The sequence below is a fragment of the Onychomys torridus genome, chromosome 9 (genome assembly GCF_903995425.1).
Source record: "Onychomys torridus chromosome 9, mOncTor1.1, whole genome shotgun sequence".
Classification (NCBI taxonomy): domain Eukaryota; kingdom Metazoa; phylum Chordata; class Mammalia; order Rodentia; family Cricetidae; genus Onychomys; species Onychomys torridus.
Window position 1 is genome coordinate 43,583,690 of NC_050451.1, and position 24,657 is coordinate 43,608,346.

General features: G+C 54.7%; 1 protein-coding gene, 1 long non-coding RNA gene and 1 other non-coding gene across 12 annotated transcripts; 1 reads left to right on the plus strand and 2 right to left on the minus strand.

The window, feature by feature from the left end:
- Positions 1 to 1,846: 1,846 nt before the first annotated feature.
- LOC118590911 lies at positions 1,847 to 15,027 on the plus strand. 10 transcript variants are annotated; one of them, XR_004945875.1, is made up of 7 exons: positions 1,847 to 1,943; positions 2,285 to 2,401; positions 3,284 to 3,431; positions 4,504 to 4,813; positions 8,137 to 8,633; positions 9,812 to 10,045; positions 12,208 to 15,027. It is a non-coding gene; the product is annotated as an uncharacterized LOC118590911 (long non-coding RNA). The 10 variants fall into 10 exon arrangements; XR_004945876.1 differs by lacking the exon at positions 1,847 to 1,943 and adding an exon at positions 2,675 to 2,768 and having other exon boundaries at positions 2,225 to 2,401; XR_004945883.1 differs by lacking the exon at positions 1,847 to 1,943 and having other exon boundaries at positions 2,225 to 2,401; positions 12,208 to 12,399; positions 12,513 to 15,027.
- On the minus strand, positions 10,169 to 24,657 carry Zfhx2 (zinc finger homeobox 2). Its single transcript, XM_036198734.1, is given in 10 exon segments — positions 10,169 to 12,086; positions 12,317 to 14,171; positions 14,173 to 15,773; positions 15,925 to 16,051; positions 16,539 to 16,739; positions 19,246 to 19,304; positions 19,671 to 19,742; positions 20,962 to 21,202; positions 21,851 to 22,368; positions 22,529 to 24,657. Coding segments are annotated over 10 exon segments (7,689 nt in total). The 5' UTR covers positions 24,576 to 24,657; the 3' UTR covers positions 10,169 to 11,118.
- Positions 18,395 to 18,558, minus strand: LOC118591680. The gene has a single exon (XR_004945977.1). It is a non-coding gene; the product is annotated as a U1 spliceosomal RNA (small nuclear RNA).

The window sequence follows — 24,657 nt, forward strand, 5'->3', positions numbered from 1 at the left end:
TGTAGCTCATGGTGCAGCATTTGTCTAACTTACACGAGGTCATGGGTTCAGTCCTTAGAGGAGCAAACAAGAGAAATGAAGAAGGAGGAAGCAGAGATAAAGAGGTGGAAGCCGGGCTTGGTGGCTCGGACTTTAATCTTGGCACTCAGGAGGACGGCTGTGAGTTTAAGGACAGCCTGGGCTACACACTAAGTTTGAGGCCTGCCTGCACTACATAGCAAGACCCTGTCTCAGGAAGGCAAAACCAGAGGGTCATTGAACTGGTTCAGTAAAGGTATCTGCTGCCAAACCCAACGACCTAAGTCCCACCTCAAGGATCCATGGTAGCAGAAGAGAACTGACTCCCAGAAGTTGTCCTCTGCTCTCTAAACATGCTCTGTAGCGGACATGTGCCAATAAATTAAACACACACACAAACATACATGCATGGGGTTCCATGACCTAACGAGTTGGAGAATAGGTAGGTTAAACACTGTTAATAGTTGTTTTGTTTTTAAAATGTAATGTTTTTTAAAGATTTATTCATTTTTATGTGTATGAGTGCTTTGCCTGCATGTATGTATGTGCACCAAGTGTATGCCTGGTGCCTATGGCAGCCGGAAGAGGATGGGCTCCACATGGGCCTTGAGGAGCCCAAAATCTTCTGCTGACCTGGTCCGAGGGCCAGTAATGGACGGACATGTCATAGCTGTTAACTCACAGTTTCTGAGTTGATTTTCTTTCTTTTTATAGAAGAGTCTTTATTTAGTTATTTTATTAAATTTATTTATTTGTATACGAGCATGTGCACATGTGTGTTGGCATGTATGCTATGGTGTGTATGTGGAGGCCAGAGGACACTGACTGGAGTCAGTTCTCTCCTTTCTGCACGTGGTTCTCAGAGGTTGAACTCTGGCTGCTCTGTTTGGCAGCAAGTGAGCCATGCCACCGTCAGAGCCCCCTGAGCTGGCCTAAGATCCGGACGAGGTAAGGAATTTCCTATGTCTCACTGGGGTGGGAAGGCTGTGTTGTGTTGCATTCACTTACCTCTAGGTGTCGAACACCCCACTTTCCGTGCCAGTCCCCTCTACCTGCAGCCCTGCCCTGCCTGTCACCACCCTGCAGTCTTTCTCCTTCATCCCTCCTTTGGGTTCCTTCTGCCTCCTCTGTGTTCCCTCTGCCCCCAGCCTGGCAGCCTGCCCTGTAGGAATGTTAATTAGCATTCACGATTTAATTAATTCAGTAGCTAATTAATGATTGGGGACTGGGGGTGGGGAGCTAGAATGCTGGGGCTTGTGAGCCGAAGGTGGCAGAGAGAAGTAGCCGAGGCTGCAGAAGGCATCGCAGATGGCAGTGTGGTGGCTGGCACGGTGCCCACTGCCATGGATGCGAGCACACTTGCACGCACGCACGCACACGTACACACACAAAACCGGAAAGGGTGATCGAGGAATAAAATCAAAAGCAGGGAGAGAAGGGCACAGGGGCCCTGGAAACCAGGGCTGGGGGGCTGGGGGTGGGGAAGACTCCAGGTCTATTTGAATCTACTCCGGAAGTAGAAGAGTAGGGAAAAAAAGAAACAACTACGGGCGCAGAAAGAAGAGAGCTCTCCCGGTACCCCACCCCCCCCCCACCCCACCCCAGCCACCCCTCCTCCTTGGCATCGGATTCATGGGCACCAGCTGAGGACAGGGTCCCCTCCCTTTGCCTGCCACATAAATATTGGCAACGAGGACCCCGACTCTGAAGGATAGGACATTCCAAAGAAAATAGTTTTCATTTTAAGTTGCCTTTTAATGTATATATGTGTGTGTGTGTGTGTGTGTGCATATATATACATAACATGTAATGTTTATTATATATATTGAAATTGCACCTGTTTTGGCATGAGGGTGAAGGCAAGTGAAAGAAGGTGACCGAGCCAGGAGACGAGAGCACAGATGGCTTGGTGGTGGTATGGTGTGGTGAGTTGTGGGGAGGGGAGAGGGGCTGGTGTAGAGGTTGGGATGGGTGGGATGAGGACCCTGTCTCCCTCTTTCATTTTCCTATGGCTGAAGGAGAAAGAGAAAGGAAGAGAAAGGGAGAGAAAGGGTGGGGAATCGAGACAGATGGCAGAGTGGAGAGGCGGCAGCCAGTGCCGGCACTGCCCAGCTTGGGCGGAACCAGCTCCCCCCGCCTGCCAGCTCTCCAAATGCCACCCTTCCCCCATCTTCCCCTCTCCCCATCCCCCCAGCTTGGCACTGATCTCAGGGAGAGAGAGGGAGGGAGGCTGGGCAAAGAGCATCTGTTCCCTCCATTCTCCTAGCTCCATCGGCTGCCAACCTAGGGCCATCGCCTGCCTCCATCACCCCTTCGCCTGCCTGCCTACCACCCAATCCCAAATGGGTACTGGATCAGGTGCCGAATCTGGCTGCCTCCTCGGGTACCAGTCACTGCATTGCTGTGTGTCTGCCCACCGCTGCCTGGCACTCATGGGGCCGTGTGTGTATGTGTTTGTGTGCGCGCGCGTGTGTACATGTACGCATACGCGCGTGTTGTATGTGAGCCTCCTGGGCATGGGTGGGGGTTGGCACTGCGGTTGCCACTGTAGCATCTAACTAGAAGGACAGAAGGATGGAGTGGAAGGAGGGGAGAGGTGTGGGGCCTTGGAGGGGAGAAGAGGGTGCATGAGTTGCTTCATGCTGTTTGATTGCAGGCATGGGCACGGCAGCTGCCACCCTGGTGCCCATGGAGATGGGAGGGGATGAGTGGAGGAGCAGCGACAGGAGTCCTTGTGCTCTGGGAGGAAGGTGCGGCTCACAAGAGCTGTTGGCATCCCAAGTGTTGGGCTCGTGCCCAGGTCTGGGGTTATGGGGACTAGCGGGACAAGGAGGTAGAGAGGGGGTGTGCTGCCGATGCCGCTGTCCCTCTAGGATGAGCTCTGAGAAGTGTCTGGACTAGGAAGGAGTTATCTCTGTTCCAGTCTGGGGTGTGAAGAAAGTAGATGGGGAGGCACCAAGGAAGAATGGAAGAGGGAGGAGGAGGGACCGAGCCTCTACTACCCAGGGAGAACCTCTTTGGGCTGCCAGTGTGGCCTCCTAAGAGAACACTGAGGACGACAGCAGGAGAACTGGGCTGCCAGGGAAGCTGGCACTGCCCGTGGAGCCTGGCATGGCTCTGGTGTTGTGTAGACTGGGGAGGGTGACGGTGCCCCTCTGATTGGGTTCAGAAGGTTGCTGTGCCAGGAGTTAGATGGTGAGATGAAGGATGTTTTCTTTGGGAGAATAGACTTTTCTGCCAGGTCCTCTTTCCCATTCCCTCTTAGATGTGGAGAGCTGAATGACAGACGGGGTGCCGCATGAGGACACAATGGAGGGAGCGTGCCATCGCTAAGACCCCAAGGAAGAAGCGTGCTGGCCTCCAGTCATCTCCCCGCTGAAGATGGCCGTATCCTGTATCCTCTAGCCTGGTCTGTATGTACCATGATTGGAGGGGTTGCATGGCAGCTGGGCTGAGAAATGTCGAGGGTACCTTTTCGTGGATCCCATTTGTACCGTCCACTCTTAGAAACGTGGCTGAATTTCCTCCCTGGTGCTTCCCTCTCCTTCCCCTCTCTTTCATCATCACCATCTGGGTCCTACTGCTTGGCACCCAACCAAGTAGATGCCGCCACAATTGGCAGTATTGCACTGGCATGTGACCAGTGACTCAGATTCTGGCACTGCGGCAAAACCAAAGCTGCCAAACTTGCTCAAGATAACCACTTGGCGACAGCGAGGGAGAGGGGTCATGTGCATAGAAGTGCCAGGCTGGGTGGAGCTCCACGCTGGGAAGCGGCACCCCAGGCTGCCCTTCACAGATGGACTGAAGCCAGCATTCTCTACATCGGTTCACCTCTGCTGGTCCCCAAAGTGGACACTCATCTCTTTCTACCTTCAATAGCCCCCAAAAGGGGGTTTTGATGGCACTATACTGTTTCTGAGCAGCTAGGCAAAAGAATCCGGAGTATAGAGGGACAGGACATCATCTACAGCCACACCTGAAGCCAGTGGCTGTGGACCTCTGTGGGCAGCTAGGACAGAAAATAATAATAATAATAATAATAATAATAATAATAATAATAATAATAATAATTGGAGGGTGAAAAGGCCTGGAGAGACTTGACAGCTGTGCTCTTACTCAGACGTACCGAAAGAGTGGAGGGAGACCCTCAGGCTTTGCTGCTAGGGAGTGGCTGGGTTTTACATGTGCATTTCCTGCTGGCTTGTGGTTAAGATGAACTAGCCCTTGTTAAAATGTCCCTAAGAAGGATGAGAGGCGCTCTGGAACTGGAGAGGGGCGGTGTAGGGAAGACAATGGTACCTGGGACTTCCACAGAGACTAAGATTTTATGTTTAGGGGTCTCCTAATGGTACCCCAGATAGGGCCAGACTAATTTCTGTCTTTGAAATCTACTCTTGGAAGGAGGGCAAAGTCCGACAATGACTATGCTAGAGAAGATGCTTTGAAGGACACTCTCCAGCCCCTGAAAATCTTAACTTTCAGATGCCCTCTGCAAGAGTCTTCAGCAGCACTGGATTTCCCTAATTCCTGGGTAGGCAGAGGCTGTAGGCCATCAGCCTGGAAGATCTGGAGAAAAATGCAGCTTTGGGTAAAGTCAAAGGAGAGGCTAGATGGCTCTCAGTGACAAGGCCTGCTCATGGGAAGTAAGGGGGCGGAGTTGTTGCCCATGCTGGGCGGAGCTTCGCTGGGCTGGGGGAGTTCTGATTTTAACATCTCTGGAAGCGGATGGCAGCTTCAGAAGAAGCAAGGTTTCCACAGGAGAAGAGAAAGCAGGAGGTCTTCGGCCAACACGGTAAGTGGATAGTGATCAAGAGTTGTTTTCTGCTTTTAGAGAGAAAGCCACTATGAGCACATGACACCATCAGATTCTAGTAGATTGCAAGGTTGAAGGTGTTTGTCAAGGTAACGAAAACCGTACATTTAAGGAGAAAAAAGTCGAATTGGGTATAGCTTAGTGGTGGAGTACTTGCCTAGCATGTGCGAGGTCTTGGGTTCAATCCCTGGCACTAATGGGGAAAAATCTGAAGTGATGGTAGTCACTGTGTGGGAGCCTCTGGTGTAGCAGGGTCCTGGGGACGGGAGAGTGGGACAGTAGCTCTTAGCCAACAGCACAGATCATTTCAGCAGGAGTTTCTGATTCACTTGGTATGTACTGCGGTTCAGAAATGCACTTTTAATCATTATTTGTGGTACTAGAAGTTGAACCCAGGACTTGTGCATGATAGGCAAACACTCTATCATTGAGTTACATCCCCTCTTTGCTTTTTATTTTGAGATGGGGTCTTGCTGAGTTCAAGGTTGGCCTTGAACAAACTCTGTAGTCCAGGCTGTCTTGAATCTGTGAAGCTTCTGCCTCAGCCTCTCTCACCACTGGCATTACAGGCTTGGACCCTAGACTTACCTTAGGACATATTTTAAACAAACACTCAGGTAACCATGATGTAGGTGGACAGACTTTGGGACAGACTGTTCCATGACTTGACATCATCTTGGAGGGCGGTCAGTCTCATGTGAACTTTCATTGTCTTTGTATCTGTTTTATCTTGACCACCTTTCATGTCAAACCAATGATATATATGGTGTGTGGGGTATATGTACATTTATGCTGTGTAAGGGTAGCTGGTAAATGGGGGGAGTTGTGAGGTCCAGTTAGGACATGTAACTTGTTAGAACAGTGATTGCAATTGGCAGTAGTTTCACAGAAGACCCCTCCCCACCCCCCACACCTTGATAACACTTTCAAAGTCCCACTTCCTTTTCCTCCCAGATCTGCAACGTGCTTCTGAAATCTTCCCGTCGAGAACTATGAGACTGGGAGCATTGTTTGATGTCCTCTGTGTCCCTGTGAGATCTGTATGGATTTTGTGGTGTGTGTGTGTGTGTGTGTGTGTGTGTGTGTGTGAGAGAGAGAGAGAGAGAGAGAGAGAGAGAGAGAGAGAGAGAGAGAGAGAGAGAGAGAGATCGAGATCCTGTCTTTTGGAGACCTGGGTTGTGAAGTAGGAGTCAGCAGTGTACTGGGCTGGGCCCACGGCAGTATTGGCAAATCCCCACAGCTTACAGATATTGCCACTGCTGCTGCTTGAGTCATTGGATGGGATGTGTCCAGTGTGGGCATTCTCCAAGTTGAGTGAAGATGTTGTGCAGGTTTTGCTATTGTTATAGAAGGACCGCAGAGTTACAGATGTGGGCAACATCGAGCTCCAGCTGACCACCCATTGATGGGTGTTAGCCATTGGGGAGACTACACATGGCTGGATAAGGCTGTTTTGCTTCCCCCACTGACAGGTTCAGTCTCTTTCTGTTCTCCTTCTAATCACTCGGCCTGCTTCTCCACTAACTTCTAGCCAGACACCTCTGTCACTGGGGGATTGCCAGAAACCCATGTCATACTGTCAGGGAATAATGCTATGTACTCTAATTTCTGGTTGTGTTTTGGGTAGAGAATTAGCTGGGTTCTATATCAAGGAGGGTCTCAGGGTGGTCACACAACTGGGTCACCTACTTTTGTCACTTGATGCTGTTTTTGGGAAATGTAGTGTCTTCACAGGCACAGGCCTGTGACCTCAGCTGCTCGGGAGGCTGAGGCAGGAAGATTGGGAGCTTAAGAGCTGTTTGAGCTAGAGAGCAAGTTCAGACCGTCTCAAAAGAATGAATTTATTAAAAATTAAAAAAAAAAAACGAAAAAAGAAAAAGGGAGTCAGTTGTGCTTGCCTGTAATTCCAGCAATTATGACATGGAGGCCAGAAGACCCGGAGTTCAAGGTCATCCTGAGCTACACAGAGAGTCAAGTCTAGCGTAGGCTACATGAGACCCTAGGTTAAAAGAAGAAGCAGGGGTGGTGGTGTGTGGAATGGGGGCTGTGGTTTAGCGGAAGAGCTCTTGCTTAATGTTCCTGGAGCCCTGGGTTTGATCCCTACTTCCACACACGTTGTAGGCTCTTCCAAGAGGAGTGTTCTCTCAATGTTGCTCTGCTCTTCTTCAGACTCAGCAGTCCTTGGTCTAGCCTTCCCTAAACGTCTTCTCTCAGAGTTCATTTCATCATTTCGTATTATATCCATGCTCCACTCCTGTAGGCTCTGCTGCTTGGTCTGCTGCCTTATCCCATGGGAACTGCTGCCCTTGCCTTTCTTCCTAATTCAGTCTCCCAGTCTGACTAGTTTCTGAGATGTGTCCCCCACTTCCCAATACCAGGCCTTCCTGTAACAGAGTCCCAGCCCAGTCCACCCAGTTTCAGGCTCTCACCTACCTGTCTCAGCCATAGACAACAATCATTTACAGCCTTTTCTTCATGAGTTAATCGTGTTCAACACTAGCGGACACTGGTCACATTTTCCTGAGACTTGCTGTATTTGTGAGCTTTCTCTGTCTTCATTCACACGAGGATAATTAGCACATGTGAAGTGTTTACAGGCAAGCGCCCTTCTGCTAACCTACAACTTCAATTCCTAGAAGGTACTACTTCTTAAGGGTGTGAAGGTTTTCTCAGGGCATGTTCTCGGCAAGTGTAAGCCTCTGTGTGTGTGTGTGTGTGTGTGTGTGTGTGTGTGTGTGTGTGTGTGTGTGTCTGCAGACCTCTTGGCTGGGGTCTGCTGTTCCTTCTGAGGATGGATTTGTTTTGTTGGTGGGGTGCTATACATAGAACTGTTTCTATTCATATGTAAATTGGTTTTTTTTTTTTTTTGGAGACAGAGGCTCACTGTACAGCCCTGATTGGCCTGGAATCCTATCTGTAGATCAGGCTGGCCTTGAACTCCCCGAGATCCATCTGCCTTTGCCTCCTGAGTGCTGGAACTATAGGTGTCTACCACCATGGCCAGTCTCCTATGTGAAGGTTTTTTATAGGGATGAATGCCTAGATGAACAAATGTCTTGAAACAGTGGGGTGATGAGAACTTGGCGATCTCGTCTGACACTAAGTAATAGAAAGCAGTAGCTGGGGCTCTTAGGATTAGTATAATTGGCTTTCTTGGCTCTTCTGCAAGTTCACCTGAGGGCTAGAGGTTTGGGGTAAGAACTGGTTTGTTCCTACTGTGTATCTGCCCTATCTGGCTACTAAGGCTTTGGATTTCTCTCACGTTCTCCCAGCAAACTTGATTTCTCTTTTTCCTTGTTGAGGACTGAGTACCTTGTGATCCCTCACAAGGTTTAAGGCAAAGACAGGCAAGATGATTTGCACCTCCTGCCTCCCAGCAATGACCCTGGAGTGAGAAGTGACCTGGATTTAGGTGTTTCTTTAGAGTTGTGTATGTTAGGAATCCCGAAGAAGCCACTGTGGACCCATCTAATGAGGTCCTAGTCCAGGCTCGCTTACCAGATGGGCAGAAGCATTTGGAAGTGTTACCCTGCCTGCCTTTCGTCTGTTATTCCACGAGATCCTGCTGACTTGATGGTCATCTCTAGGGTTCTTCAGACACCAGCTCCCCTGGTGTGCGCGGCTGTCTGATGTGGTAGTGTTGCTGTTCAGTGTGGCCTAAGACTGCAGACTGGTCCACCCTGGAAAGTGTGCTGACTGACCTGTCAGCAACTCCAAGGTTCCTGGGAAAGTGCAGTTGCTCGGTCAATTTCTGTCTACTGTTGTGACTACATGGCGTGTCCCAGGCCACTGTGTTCAGGTAAGAAGGCATTGGGGAGGGGGGTGTTCTTGTAACAGTAACTTGGTAAAACCATTCATAGTTCAAACTTAATCCAACCTAACCAGGCTAAAATGCATGACACAACACCTCTAATTATCCCAAGGCAGATGTTTACCAAGATTTTCTTTTAAAGTTCCTTCTTTTTCTTTTCTTTCTTCCTTTTTATCTTTTATACACAAGTCACATTCCCAGAAAGCAGAGTTAAAAAAAAAAACAAAAAAAACCCAAAAAAACAAAAAAAACCCTTTTTCCTCATACACATGCTGCTAAGAAAATACTTTTATACATAGAATTTCAACAAGTGAGAGAAAAGGATGGGGTATATGTGTCTGTGAGAGATGCTGAGAGGCAGGGACCAATGGCGGCAGCAGGCACCAGACCACCACCAGCTAGATTTTCTAGTTACTGGCATTTTTGGTATCAACAGAACTGGTTTCATCTTACCCTCAGTTAGGAGTTTCTTAACTTTCAAAGTGAATGCACAGGAGTTGGAGATCCAGAATGTGTGAGAAGTAAGGATTTAAGCTGACTCTCCCCTCATCTCCCTTTCTGCACACAAAGCATTGCTTTCGTGTTGGTATGTGGCTGGGGGACCCTGCAAACGCTAAGTTCCAGGGTGGGCAGAGAATAAGTGGGTAACTAATGCACCAGGCCTGGAGGGACTCCTGGAGTTAGAGGAGAGATGGAATAGCTGGAGGAGGTGAGAAATTTGCAGGCTTTTCTTTGCTAAAATAAAACCTCTATTAAATCTCTCCTGTGCTGTTCGGGCTAGATTTGGGGATTGCCAAAATTACCCCCGATGGTCACACAGGAGGTAAGACTGGGTATGGGAAGCGTCCCCTAGGACACTGGCCTCCTGTTGTATCCCCTGGAGAGCAGGCTGTGGTCAGGGTCCCACTTCCTACACATCTTCTTACAGGTCCTTATGCCTTAACAGACAGGCAGACTTTGGGCAACACCTCCAGTAGATGCCGATTAATGGAGGGAGCAAGGCAGAGGGCAGAGGACTAGGAGGAGGAAAAGTGGATGAGGGACAGGGGAGCCTGCAAAGCCAAAGGGTGTTCCAGACAGTCAGAAACACCACAGGAGCCCTGGGGAGGAAAAAGTCAATGAGAAGAGAAAAGGACAGGCTAAGGGGATCCGCGTCTTGATTTCAGAAACCAGAACTGCCCCCAACTGTGCCCTTCTTCTGGGGACGGCAAAGACTCTTGAACAAGGCTTTCCAACCACTGAGAATGAGATGCATCCTGTATCCTGATACATGTTCACCTCGGGGGATGGGAGTCATGTCTATATTACCAGTCCTCTCAGAGTCTTGGCACAGCAAGGCTGCAGAGCCTCCAGTCCTGTGGATCGCCCAATGAGGACTTCGAGGCATCAGAGCTCAGATTGTAAGAAACTCTCAAATGGGCGCAGGGGTAGGGGGTGGGGGGAGCCGGGGTACAAACAGAAAAAACGAAAACCAAACCCAAACCAAACCAAACCAAACTGAATGGGGGGGAGGGAGGAGGGGGGCATTTGTTTGATGGGAGTTTTCTTTTGTTTCCTCTCTCTCTCTGTATATTCAAAGTTTATGCTTTCCTTTACTCCATTTCTCTGGTCTCTCCATATCTCTCTTGTGAATGTGCACACTCTCTCTTGTTTATTTGGTGTGTTTCAGTTTTGTTGTTTTTAAAAAGAACTTTGGATTTGCCATTGGTGGGCAATGCTGATCCCCGAGGCTGGACTGCCCTTGGCAGGGCAAGGGCATGGGGCAGGCCCACGGCTGCTGAGAGGATCTCTGTGTTTAAAGCCTTTGAGAAAAAGTTACTGTGGTTTCCAGGGTATGGGGCGAGGGTTGGTAGAAGGGTCCCTGGCAGCCGCTTCCCCAGGAGTCCAGGCTGCAAGGGTCCCATCGGGTGAAGAGAGGGTCAGGAGGGAGGGGAGTGGGGAGAGTGAACAGGGGCGCTTCTCCCCCTGACAGCCTCCAGTTTGGTTAGTCTAATGGGCTCCCTGCCCATCCCAGGCTCCAACCTTAGGAACCAACCTGGGTTTTTGGAGTCTGTGAGCAGTCTGTGCTCTGGACAAGGGACAAGGAGGAGGGGGTGGCAAAGTTGATTCTTTCCACCCCCGCTTTTGTCTTGGGTTTTCCTTTTCCTTCTTCTTCTTTTCTTTCTTTTGGCGTTTTCTCAGTCGGTGTAATAGTGTGGAAAGGGTGTGTGTTTACAGTGGGATCCATGGGGAGAAAGAGGGGCCAGAGCAGACGCGTATGCCAAGGTGTGTGTGGGGGGGGTGCGTCTGCAAGGGGCTGAGAATGAGGGTCAGCGTATCCGTGGGATGGGGAGGAGGCAGGACACTGCTGGAGGTGGGGTGTGTGAGGCCCACTGACGGCGGGAATCGACAGACTCCCCGTGAGGTGGGCAGAGCTGAAGGTCGGGGCGAGGGGACCCTGAGGCCCTCTCTTGCCCCATCTTGGTTTATCTGTTTATAAAGCTAGAAGTGTAGAGGTAGTAGTAGTTTTGGGGTTGGGGTCCGCGTGAGGTAATCTTGCTTCCTCTTTGGCAAAAGCCACAGCGGCCGGGACGGCAGTGGCGCTGTTGGTACCGGTGATGGGCGGGCCTCCTGGGGGGGGAGCTGCCTTGCGCCTGTGGGCTGAGGAGCGCAGATGGGAGGCTAGGGCTTCACGCCCGCTCAGCAGCACCTCACAGGCCAGGCAGTGGTAGGTGCAGATAGGCACCCGCAGTGGGGGAGGCATGGGACCCCCAGAGCCCCGCCCAAAAAAGCAGAAGGATCTCTGGTGGGCGGTGGCCGGGGCCTCGCCGTCAAATGCCATCTTGCACTGGCGGCATAAGTAGCGGTGAGTAACATCCACGGTGGAGATGCCAGCGCTGCCTGTCAGCAGCTCGTCGGCCTCACTACCTTCCCCTTCCCCAGGAGCCGGCAGCTCGGGGGGCTTTGGGGGTGCTGTGGCTGTAGGCTCAGGGGCTGGGGGTGGTGGCTGGAGGAGGGCATTGGGGAGTAGCCCAATGAGGGTCTGAGGTATCACCGGGTTCATGGGAAACAGCCCCTTCTTCATGCCGTAAAGCTGCTGGAAGTAGGCCCCTTGTAACTGAGGACCAAAGACAGCCGGTGGAGCTGCCCCGCCTGAAGGGGGCAGTGGGAACGGCAGGAACTGGCCCCCCAGCAGGGCTGGGACAGTGGCCTTCAATGCTTTCAGGTTCTTGAGAGCATCAGTGGAGGAGGTGGTAAGGGTGGCCACTGGCTTCCGCTCACCAGAGACTTTGTCTCCTGAGGGCTCAGTAGCTGGGCCAGGGGTGGGGTCGGTAGAGCTGTTGGTTTGGTTGGACACAGGTCTCTGAGGTAAGGGGCGGCCTGGACCAGCAGTCTGGACCACTGTGGTAGCAGGCAGGACTGGAGTGGCGAGGCCAAGGAGGCCTGAGGAGGCTGCAGGGCCTAGGAAGACGAAAGGAACGACGAAGGATTAATCCTTACAGACCTTCCTGCTCCAGACTACTACTGCGCACAGCCTCCCCCTACCCAGCAGCCATCCCCTCCCCTCCTCTCCCCTCCCCAGGGCCTGCAGCAAGGCTCACTGAGTCGGGGAGAGCCGGACAGGAAAAGAAGGACTTGTGATTGGCAGCGGTGCTCTCTCAAGGCCAGCTCCTCCCAGCCCCCCAACTCACCGGAACTGAAAGAAGCTATGCTTCCAAGTGGTGGCTGGGCCAGAGTCGGGCCTGGCAAGAGGACAGGAGCCAGGCGAGGCAGGGTCGGGGAAGCCCCCAAGGGCACGGAGGCGGGTGTGGCGGCCGGCGGCCCTTTGGGCGCCAGCGGGGCCTCGGGGGCTGGAGCTAAGTCGTAGCATTTGCTTTCGCTCTTCAGCTGGGCTCGGACTGCCTCCTTGAGCTTGGCCAGGTGCTGGCGGGAGAAGAGGTGGCCTCGGCAGGAGACGTAGAAGTCGTACTTGACATCACAGTAGGGGCAGTCGGTGCGCTGGGCCGCCGAGGAGCCCTCGCTGCTGCTCCCGCCGCCCCCGGCAGTTTGTGCTGACCCCTGCAGTTTGGCTTTCTTCTCCTTGGCACGAGCATTTTGGAACCAGACCTGAATGACTCTCTTGGGCAGTCCAATTTCCTCCCCCAGCACCTCACACTCCTGCATAGTAGGGGTGCGGTAGGCTTCATAGCAGGCTTTCATGATCTTCAGCTGCAGGCTGCTCATCTGGGTCCTGTAGCGCCGCTGCCCCATTCCATCTGGGACCCCAGCCCCACTTCCTGGCCCCCCACTGGTCCCCCCAGCCCCAGGGGACTCTGGCTCAGCCAGGCTGGAAGTGGATGAGTCACTCAGGTCTCCTGCAGATGGGCTGCAAGCCTCGTTTTCTGGAGATACTTTAGAGGGGTCCTCTGGGCCTTCATCCTCACTGAGTGCGGGGGCTGGGAGGGGCAGAGGGGGCTCTGGTGTTGGCACAGTGGCCTCCTTCCCCGGCGGTAGGAACGACAGAGGCCCCGCAGCAGGGGTGACGGCGGGGTAGGGGAAAGCGGGGGCTTCTCTCTTGGGGGCTTCCTTCCTGGTGTCGTCTTCCATCTTGCTCAACAGGAGGTTGAATTTGGGGAAGGGTGCGGGCGTGGGTGTAACGGTGGGTTTCACCGCTGGACCAGCTACTCCCCCAGGGGTGCTTCGAAACTGGCCTTTCCGCTCCCGGGCTCGGGTGTTCTGGAACCAGACCTGAACTACTCGCTTTTTGAGCCCCACCTCCTCAGAGATGCAGTCGAGCATCTTCCGCGTGGGGTTGGAGTCCTGCATGTACCAGCGGTACAGGATCTCGAGCTGCTCGGGCAAGATGGTAGTGCGCAGGCGCTTGTCTTTGGGGGGTTCACCCTCTCCTCCACCTCCTGCTTCACTGCCCGTGGGCGACAGGCTGCCATCGTCATGCTTCCGCTTGAGGGGCGCCCCTGCCACCGAGGAGGCGCCCGACACTCCGGGGTTCCGCTCCCCGAACACCAGCAGAGGCAGCTCCAGGGGCTGTGGCGGAGCGCTGGGCTGCGCGCACGGTGGGAAATGCAGTCTGCGGTGAGCCGCCAGGAGGTCCTGGCTGGGGAAGGACGCGGGACACTGGTCACAGGCGTGGGCGGGAGGCGACGGGCATGCCTTCCCTTCCGACTCTTGGCCTTCGGGCCCTGTTGGCTCTGCTGGGCTCAGGGCCTCCCCACCCGCGGGGTCCGGTGACGGGCCGCCAGGCCCATCTGCAGGGTCGGGGTTGCGCTCCTCCACCTCTTCTTCTTCCACCTCCTCTTCCTCCTCCCCTCCCTCGGCCTCCTCCTCCTCGGGAGGCTGGTCGTCATCATAGCACTTCTTGAGGTGCCGAACCAACTCGAAAACACAGGCGAAGGTGGCGTGGCAGCGTCTGCAGCCCGAGGCTCCCCCGGCAGTGCTTCCTCCGGCTGCCACAGGCCCGCCCTCACTGGCATTTTTGCGGGCTTTCTGGCGGGCATTCTGGAACCAGACCACCACCACACGACTAGCCAGACCCAGGAGGTTTGCGAGGCCGCTCCACCTCTCCATCCTTGGGGTAGGCACTGGTCTCAAAGAAAGACTGCAGAGCCTGGGTCTGGAACTCTGTGAACTTGGTTCTGGAGAAGCGGCGGCCTGTGGGCACCGCGGGGGGCACAGTCCCTCTGGAGCCTTCCTCTTCCTCCGGGGGCCAGTGCGCCCCGGCCAGACTTCGCTCCTCACAAGTGTGGATCCCTGCTACTTCGGGCTCTGCAACCATGAAAGGTGGGCCTAGCTGGGGAGGTGACTCCAGGGACCCATCGGGAGGTTTGGGGGGCTCTACCGGGGGTGGGTACAGGCTGTCATAGCTCTTTCGAAACTGAGCTGCGTAACGACTCAGGGCCTCAAAGGGCAGAAAGCGGCGGTGAACATGTTCCTCGTGAGTCTTGAGGATAAGCATGTTGGAGAAGAGTTTCCCACAGGCCCCACAGGCCAGCTTGTCTGCACCCCCCAGGGACTCTGGAGGAGGGGGCGTTGGGGGAGGGGGCACGGCCTGCTTCCCTTCGTTGTACTGAATCACCAACTCAAAGCCAAAGTTTTCCAGAAGGGCCTTGGCTGCCGTGCGGGCAGCCTCACTGGGCGATGTGTGGGGTGGTGAGGAGGGCCCTGCCTCACTCCCCTCTTCAGCTGTGAGGGGCCGCTCCCACTCCTGCTCGGCCAGCTCAGCCTTGGGGGGTGCAGGGAGAGGAGGTGGGGTGGCAGCTGGGAGGGACAGCATGGGTGCAGGACCAGCCAGTGCCAGCTTGGGCCCCACTTTGAGGTCATGGATGTAGAAGGGGAGCAGCAGCTGCTGCTGCTGGAGCTTAAGCAGCGATTCTGGAACCAGAGGGAAGGGGGGCAGGACTGGTGGGGTGAAGAGGGGGGCTGGGAATCTGTGCAGGTCCAAAGGAGGGGGTGGTGGAGACAGGAAGGGCAGTCCAGACAGGAAGCCCCCGGGGTCAGGGCCTTTCTTCTCAGTGAGCACCTCACCCTCAGGCTCGCCTTCCTTCAGCTCTTCTTGGCAGCGCTCCGACCCTTCAGCCTTGGCATCAGACTTGGCACCCCGGGAGCGAGTCTGGTGCAGAACTGAGCGCATGTGAATCTCCAGAGTGGAGCTCTGGTTGTAGGACACTCGGCAGACCGCACACTTGAAGGGCTTGTCGGATGTAGCGGTGGTGGGTGGTGGGATGCCAGCCTCTCCTCGGGCAGGGCACGACGGGTCAATGGCAGCCTTCTTCATCTTATGCAGGTGGGAGACGGAGTTATAGTGAACCAAGAGGATGTTCTTCTGGGTGAAGGACTCCTTACACACCGTACACTTATAGGGGCGAGCAGGGTCGAGAAACTTGTCCAGGGCGAAGTTGGTGGTCTTCCGATAGGTCAGAGGGTGTCGAGAGTCGGCTGGCGACGGCTCTGCCGAGCGGGACTCTGCCATGGCTCCCTCTTCCTCCTCAGCCATGGCGGGGGGAGGAGCCACTTCTTCGACTTGGGCATCAAGCTGAGGGACTGGAGAGGAGACTGGAGAAGAGGGCTGATTCTCTGGGCCCTCGACTGCTGCCGGGGGAGGCTCAGGAGCAGGAGGATCTGGGCTGGCCTCTGGAGTCAGGTTAGAGCTTTCTACGGGAGACAGAGAGGCAGAGAACTGTGTTCAAGCCGAGCTCCAACCATTCACTATCCAAAGCCACCGACTTGACGTCGGTAGTCTTCAGACCTCTTTGATCCCCGTTTCAGCCATTTTGGGAGGTATGCTGTACCTACCCTTCCTTACCTGCTACCAGGTCTCTGCTGGCCGTGGGCTCTGGTCCAGGAGTGGGGCGTTGCAGGCCATCCTCCACAGGGGTTGGTGTGGGTCCAGGTAGCGTTTTGGTTGCGAAGGTCATCTCTACGGTGGTGGCCTAGAATGCAGGAAATCCTAGTGGTTTCAGTACTATTCACCGGCCTACCGCTGTTGCTGACTATTCCCTCTGAGCCTGTGTCCGTGCCAAGCTCCTTTCCCCGGGATCCACTCTCCGGTCTAGACCAACCTCCCAATGAATTGGTGCTTTTCTTTGGATGAGGGACTGGGTTGGCAGGTGCCCTGACCCCCTTCCCCAGGCTAAACGTATCTAACCTCAAGACTACCCGGTTCTGCTATTAACAACTCTTTTCAGGGTTAGTGGGGGCTAGAGTAATGCAGTTGTCTTGTCTCGGAGCGAAGGGAACTAGACAAGCTTCGTGCGGAGAGCCACCGCACCAACTTTAAAATCGCAGGTCAACTCCCTAGAACGCTGTTTTCTTCACCTCCCTCCCCCAGCACACTGGCCTGGATACTGTTGCCTCTCCCTGTCTTCCCACACTGCCCTGACAGGACCTTCAGACCATTTTCCCCTGGCCGGTACTCACCACAAGCAGCAGCTTCTCAACACACTCGGGCACCACGTTGTGAAGGTGGCTGAGGTGGAAGTGCAGGGCAGGCCGGCCCACCAGCTGCTCCTGGCATAGTGGGCACCTGTATTTGGGCTGCACGGCATGCTGGGAGAGTGTATGAACCCTCACCTGGTCAGGCTCTGGGCTCAGGAAGCTGCAGTATGGACAGCAGTACACCTGGGGACACATGGGGTGGTGGAGGAGTCAGGGAGGAGGTGGACCACTGCCTCAGTCACTGGGATTCACGCAACACTGTCCCCATCTCCAGATTTAGGAGCCAGGAAGGCACCCTGGCTCACCCTGCCAACCAGTTCTGGAAGCTGGCAACTCCACTGGGCTAGGACAAGGGCCTTGCTCACTAAGGTGCTATTCCGACTTCCTTCTTTGCCAGCTCCCCTCCCTCCACGTGGTGTGTCTTCCCCATCTCTGACACCCTGTCAATCTTCCAGCCGACAGATGGCCCTGTACCAGCCTCTGCCCTGAATCTGGCTCTTACCCCCACCCACGGCCCGTCTTTTCTGTGAAGTACATCCTTCCTTCTGGACAGTTTCTGGACCCAGAGGTCCCTTTTCCAGCCTATTTTGCTTCTTCCAGGTCCCCGAATATCTAGAGGGGTCCTGTCTGTTTGCCCCTGAAGCAGACTCAGCTGCTCCCCATTCTCGTTCCCTCTCACTACTTCTGGTTGTTTGTTTGTTTGCTTGCTTTTTGGTTTTTCCGAGACGGGGTTTCTCTGTGTAGCCCTGGCTGTCCTGGAACTCACTCTGTAGACTAGGTTGGCCTCGAACTCACAGAGATCTGCCTGCCTCTGCCTCTGCCCCCCAAGTGCTGGGATTAAAGGTGTGTACCACCACTGCCTGGCTTCACTACTACTTCTTCTTCTTTTCCAAGATTTATTTATAGCTGGGCATTGTGGTGCACCCTTTAATCCCAGCACTCAGGAGGCAGAGGCAGGCGGATCTCTGTGAGTTCGAGGCCAGCCTGGTCTACAGAGCAAGATCCAAGACAGGCACCAAAACAACACAGAGAAACCCTGTCTCAAAAAAAAAAAAAAAAAAATTTATGTATATTATATATTGGTGTTTGCCTGCATGTATGTTTGTATGAGGGTGTCAGACCCCCTGGAACTAGAGTTACTGGGAGTTGAACCCGGGTTCTTTGGAAGAACAGTCAGTGCTCTTAACTGCTTGAGCCATTGCTCCAGCCCCGGGCTTCACTACATCTTAATATTAGTAAATGCCGCTCCCCAAGCGGCCCAGGGAAGGGCTGTCCCTCAGCACATGTGGCCCAGACCTCCAGACGGATGGAGGCAACAGAAGCCTGCTGTCACCTCACTGAACTGCTTGGCGGCATTTTGCCTGCTGCCTCTGATCAAGCTGCTCTCTCTGGCCTACCTCTCCTGCTGCCCTGCACTTTCCCGGGCCTGCACATCAGGGCAGGGTACCCAGACACTCACATTAGTGCACCCCACAAGCTGGCGGGGGGGGGGGGTTACCAAGGACTTAGGTATCTCTGCATGCTGCAATGGAGTCTGGGAAGCTGTGAGGCCCAGGATGGCATGAAAGACCAGAGACCAGGAATCTCCTCAGAACGGACACTTTAGAGGCCATACGGCCAAATTGTTCCCGAGTCTTTTCAGGCCCAGGTCCTGGAACTCAGGGCTTGTTTGGTGCCTCTACTTTTTTTTTTTTTTTAAAAAAAGATGTATTTATTTATTATATACACAGAAGAGGGCACCAGATCTCATTACAGATGGTTGTGAGCCACCATGTGGGTGCTGGGAATTGAACTCAGGACCTCTGGAAGAGCAGTCGGTGCTCTTTTTTTCTTCTTTTCAGGGGAGAGCGCGCACGCAGTCCCCCACTACCACAAATTCTGCAGTCGAGTTTCCTGCATTTGGGGAAATCGCAGGGGTCAGCACATCCGGAGTGCAATGGATAAACCTCGCCCTGGGAAAACCACCTTCGTGATCATGGTATCTCTCCTGCCAGGTAAGTATTTTTTTTTTTTTTTTTAAGCTGGGGATCGAACCCAGGGCCTTGCACTTGCTAGGTAAGCGCTCTACCACTGAGCTAAATCCCCAACCCCAGTTGGTGCTCTTAACCTCTGAGCCATCTCTCCAGCCCGGTGCCTCTACTCTTAAGAAGGGGTTGCCAGGACAGCTTGCTCCGGCTTACAGCTCCCTGGAGGAACATCCTACTCGCTGTCCTATGAGACCGCTCTTTTGTTTCCCGCTCTTTCCATGTCCCCACGCTTCTCTCTAGTCTCCCCTACCCTCAACACAATCTCTCTCTTGACGTTTCCTTCCTGTCACTCCCCGCATACAGCTTTCTTCCTTATACGCTGAACATACAGAACTGGCCCCGAGTAGAACCTCTCCTGTGATATTCTGAATTAAACTAGCCACAAGCACAGCAAAAGCCTCTGGAGCAGTGGTTCTCAACCTTCCTAAGGCTGCGACCCTTTAATGCAGTTCTTCATGCTGTGGCGACCCCCCCACACACACACCATAAAATTATTTTTGTTGCTACTTCATAACTGTAATTTTGCTACTGTTATGAATCACAGGGGTTGCAGGGGACCCAAGGGGGTCGCAACCCACAGGTTGAGAACCACTGCTTTATCGTGCAAGCTCTCAGGAAAGCCAGGCCCCCACCTTCGTCATCCCAGTTACCCCAGTTCTGACCGTGATCTGGTTGGCACTGTCTGTGGAAGGGCCAGTTCTGTCCTCGGTCACGCCAGAAGCTGAAGGTGAGAGGGGAGGATGTTAGAGGCCTGTCTGTAATCCTCTCCCTTCTTGTACAGCCCCTCTGCTAACATAGAGCTTTCAGGGTAGGAGGTGGGCTGCAGAGAGTGGAGAAGATGGGCAAGGAACTCAGCAGCAGCAGGTGAGGCCTGGCAGGGATGACTTCCGTGTTAGCCAGGGCTGGGTTTTCAAAGAGGGCAGAGGGATGCCTGGGCTGACATGACCCGTTCTCCCTTCCCGTTCCTTTGGTCAGTTTTGCTCCTTCTGGGAAGGAGGCCTTTTGGGGTGCTTGGGTTTCTGAAGGGTCCCCTGAACATCCCAGGATACACAGTGAATTGGACCAGGGAAATGGGTCAGAGGCTCACCCAATTGTTCTGCCTTGTTCTGGGCATCTTTCTCAGAGGTGGGCGGCTTAGAGAAGGGGGTGTCAGCCTTCCCTGTGTGGGATGGAGAGAGAGTCAGTACAACCTGTGAACTCTGGGGAAGGAGGGAGGGCACAGGGCAGAGGAAGCAGGACAAGCAGCCAGTTGGTGAAGAAATGGATGAGTGAATCGGGAGGCAGGAAAGGATGAAAAGCCACCAGGAGAAACACAGGGTACAGGTGAAAATTCCAATAGCTGAACAGGAGGGCAAGCCTAGCACCCCATCCCTAGAAACAAGCCCCACCATAAGACTGGACTAAACTTGGCCTCCTGGCCTGACAGACCCTGGAAAGGGGAAGCCCCCAAAACACAGTGGGGGGGGGGGCATTGCAAATGTTGAATGAAGCGGCCACTGTAGTGAACAGGAGGCGATGGGCAAGGAGATTACCACTCAAGAATTGACAGATGTGTAGGAATTTATTTTCGGTGGCAGCCTAATTAAAGTGTTAAAAGTTCCTTAACTCCATTCAGCCTTGCGCCAGGATCGTTAGCTATTGATCTGGGCCCCTCCAGCACTTTTAACTCCAGCCAGTGTATTGGCAATTCAATTAGCACCAGTCAATGCTGCCTGTTCCCGGTTCCTGCTGCCCTGCCCTCACCCTCGCCCACCGCTGGCCTCTCCAAAGCCCAGATGCCCATGCCCACCTCTGACAGCCCCTTCCAGGCTCTTCTCCTGCACCCTCTGGATCAATGGCGCCTGGCTGGCTGTTCCCGGCCTCTGCTGGTACAACCTCCTGCTGCCTAAGGGGGTCTCTAAGCCCAGCCTTGGGGCTGAAGACCTCCTAGGAGACAGGAAGAGGCTGGGAAACTTGTTGGGGCCTCTTCCCATCCCTGTTGCCTTTGGACCATGCCCACAGTGCCCATCTCCTTCCAACCAGTCTAGCCCAGCATGAAATACGTTTTAGGCTTTTCTTTTTGCCTACCACCCCGCACAACCAATAGAGCTACTCAGAGTCACCGGGTCGCTCTTCCTCGCTGTCTTCCTGTTCTTCACTCAGCCAAGTCTCTGCCCTTCTCGCCATCTTCCTGTGGTCTCCTGTTCCTCTCCTTGCTGGGAAACCTCCCTGTTCCTGAAGCCCCCATCCTGCCTTCTCATCCCTTCCCCATGCCTTCCTACTTGCTGGGGATGGCTCGCGCACGTGTGGACCTATTTCTACTTCCTATGCCGCTCCGTTATGTCCCCCCATCTGCCGCCTCCTGCCCAGCCCGTGTGCTCCTGTTCCCTCTTCCTCACCAGGAGTTCGGAGCCGCCCATGGCTGAAGCTCAGGATACTCTGAAGAGCTGAAAGTCCTTCCTCAGCAGCTGGGCCATTCTGTAGCAGCTGCAGACGCCTCTGGGCCTGGGCATCGCGGTGGGCAGGTGTGCGGAGATGTTGGAGCACGGCTAGGCGGGAGGGTGTGTCCCAGGCACATAACAGGCAGCGGTAGAGGCCCAGCTCTGGCCCTGCCTCTGCTCCCTCCATTTCCAGGAGAAACTAGAACCACGGAAGAGGCCGGCTCAGATGTAGACGGGACACCTCCAGGTCTCTGGGGACGCTCCCTCTCCACTGAACTCTTACCCCTGGCTCACCTCCCTCTCCCCCACCTTTTTTTTTTTTTGGTTTTCCGAGACAGGGTTTCTCTGTGTAGCTTTGGAGCCTTTCCTGGTTCTCTCTCTGTAGCCCAGGCTGGCCTCGAACTCACAGAGATCCGCCTGGCTCTGCCTCCCGAGTGCTGAGATTAAAGGCGTGCGCCACCACTGCCCGGCTTCCCTCTCCCCTTCTACAGTCACCTAGGCAGCACTGCTTAGTATCTGAATTTCCCTTTCTCCGACCCACCCTGGGTTCCCGAGTTATGGGGCTGCAATCTGCTGCTGTCCTCTTGAACTTCTAATAACATGGTGGGCTGGACTGAGAAGGATTCATCCTCCAGCCTACATGCCAGAGAAGCTGAGTGAAGTCTGTTTTTCTCTCCTCACAGTCCACTGTGCTTGGGTCTGTTTCCAGCTCTGCACAGCACTCTGTTACCCTGGTGCATACGCGGCCCTGCTCCCCATGTCCATCACCCGGTTCCTCCTCCACTTCTCTATTCTGCACCTCCTTCCTCCCTATTCCCTTTCCTGTGCCCCACTGCCTGAACTTCACCTTGTAGATCTGGCTGTTTTCTTCATGGGCTGACCCCCGGGCGTGCAGCTGCATCTTCTCTTTGCTGTTGGACTCAAAGTCACAGATGTTGCAGCGCAGGTGGAGAGGGGAGACAGAACCATAAGAAGCCCCATCCCCCAGGGGCAGTGGGGAAGGGGTGCCCATGGCTCCACCCCCCTCCCTAAGGTGGGCTGCTAGCTGGTACTTCTGAGTATGTTTGTCGGTCTTGAGGTGGAGCTGGAAGTTGGCCTTGAGCTGGGTGCCATAGCAGCAGAGCTTGCAACGGTGGGTGTCTCCAGCCACCTCCTTCCACTCGGCCTCAGGGAGGCTCCGGCCTAGGCTGCAGTGGTAAAGCAGCAGCTCCAGGCTGTCGGTGCTGAAAGCCTGGCACACCAGGCAGCGGAACACCTTCAGGGGTGGGCTGTCATCTGGGGATGGCGAAGTGGGCAGGCCATCGGATGAGGAGCCCAGGAGCTGACTTGGTGGCAGATGGGTCTCAGGGGAGAGGCTGCCAGGGGCTAGGGGGACAGAGACAGATGAGTGGTTAAGGAGAAAAGAGGTGGGGGACTGATTAGAGAGAGCCATGTTTACCTAAGTGGGGAGCTGACCTCAGGGAGAAGACAGGGAATACAATTCGGCTTGGGTAGGGAGCGGCCGGAGCAGAGTCAGGGAACTTACCAGTTGTAGGGAACTTTCGGGCAGGCGCTCCAAGGTGGTGGAAACCGTTTAGAAGCAGCTGGGCTTCAAGGGGTTTGTCGGGCCTCAGCCCAGGCCCAGGCATAGGTGTCTGAGGCTGTCCTAGGGCTTGGGGCCCAAAGTACTGGAAGAGTTCAGGAGGGTTGGTGGGGGCAGTCCCCGGTGGGGGAGGAGGGCCTGGCCCCACCAGCCCCGGGGGCAGGCCGAGTGGCAGCCCCTGGTGCAACATCAGGACGTTCTGCATGTGTTTCTCGGAAGTCATGTGGATACGCAGGTTCCGGGAGATGTTGGTTTCGTAGCTGCACACTTTACACTGCCAGGATGATTTGGTCTTGGGCTCTTTGTCCCCTACCGAGGCGGGTGGGAGGGATGCCTCCGGGGGACTTCCCTGCCCACCAGGCCCTGCCTGGAAGCCCTGCAGGTTGGCCAGGTGCTTGTCGGACTGCATGTGGATGCTGAGGTTGCCTTTGGTGGTGGTAGAGTAGTTGCAGACGTCACAGCGGTAGGGCTTGTAGCCACAGTTGTAGCTCTCTCCACGAGCGAGGCGGGGGTGGGCACCCCCGGCACTACAGTAGCTGCAGTGACTGTTGCTCTCGGGGTGCTTCTCCCGCATGTGCACGTCCAGGGTCTGCTGGTACTTGTAGTGCCAGTTACACTTGGGACACTTGAGAGTCTTGCAGGAGTTCCGTGAGTGCAGCAAGGACATGTGGCTGGAGAGGCTGAGGCCCTGAAAGGCTGCAGGGGCTGGAGGGTAGTCATCGATCAGGCGACAGGACTGGGGTGGGTCACTGGTGTCTTCAGGAGACCCTGCTGGAGCTGGGAGCGTAGCAACCTCCTTAGAGGTGGGTGAGCTTTGGTTGAGTGGGAGGCAGAGCCCTCCACCCTCTTCTTGGCCCTCAGGGAACCAGTCTGGCCCTGCCTCGCCTCTGGATACTGGTGATTCTTTGGCTTGGGTTGGGCTGGGGTCCCAGGTGGCCAGGGCTGTGGGTGGGGATGGTGGGCTGAGGGCCATAACTTCTTCAGCGGGGAGAACGAGGGCTGGAATGTCTGCCTCTGTGGGGCCATCCTCAGACTGGGCTCCGTTTGTCTCCATGGTCACTGTGCTGTTCTCAGGGACTTTAGGAGAAGGGTGAGCAAGGGGTTTTGGTTCCAGAAAGCTAAGGAAGACCATGCCGCCATCATCACCTTCCTGAAGTACGGCTGGGCTGCCCAGCAAGCCCTGGTGGTGGGCAGGGGTCAGCTTCACTCCATGAGAACGTGTGTGACCTATAAAGGCCTGGAGCCTGCTGAAACCTAGGCGGCATAGAAGGCAGATCCAGAACGGTGCCCTGTGGTCTCCCCATCGGCTCCCCACGGGGCCATCTTTGGGATCTTCGGTTGGGTTTGGAACCAGCTGGTAGCTCCAGAAGGATCCATCCCTTCCCTCACAGGCGGCCAGAGATGGCGCTGAGGTATCATGGGACAAAATTTGGTCAGAAGAGCTAAAGCCTTGGGTTGGGTCAAAGCCATGCTGGATGTGAAGGGTAGTAAGGTGTGAGGAGGGGAGGCGGGCAAGGAGGGGCAGGCTGGGCTCTTCCTTGTAGCTTGCCTCATCCCAGGGGAAGCCCTTTGGTAACAAGAGTTCACTGCTCCCTGGCAGGGACAGCTTGGCCAGCAGGTAGGCCTCACCTCCAGCTGCAAAGAATAAGTGGTTGCTTAGGTCCAGAGGAAGGATTCCTTCTTCTTCCTCCTCCTCTTCCTCCTCCTCCTCCTTTTCCACCCTGAGGTCCTTTGGTGGGATGTGACCACAGCCAGGCTCTTCTTGGGGATCGCCGATCTCCTTGGGTGGAACAAGGCCACAGCCTGACTCCAGAAGCTCTCCCCCTGGCTCTGAGGGCCTTACACTTCCAGAGGTGGAGGAGGCATCAGGGGGATCTTTGGTGACAGGATCAGAGGTGCTGGAGGAGGAGGTGTCTGGAGGTGGGGACGGAGCATCGTGCCCAGGAGAAGGAACAGTACCGGAGGAAGAGGCTGAGTTAAGGGTAGCCATGGTAGACGGAAGACTGCTGAGGGTTCATTTCAGCCTGACAGCCAGTACCCTGCAGGGAGGCATGGAGAGAGCAGTGCCATCA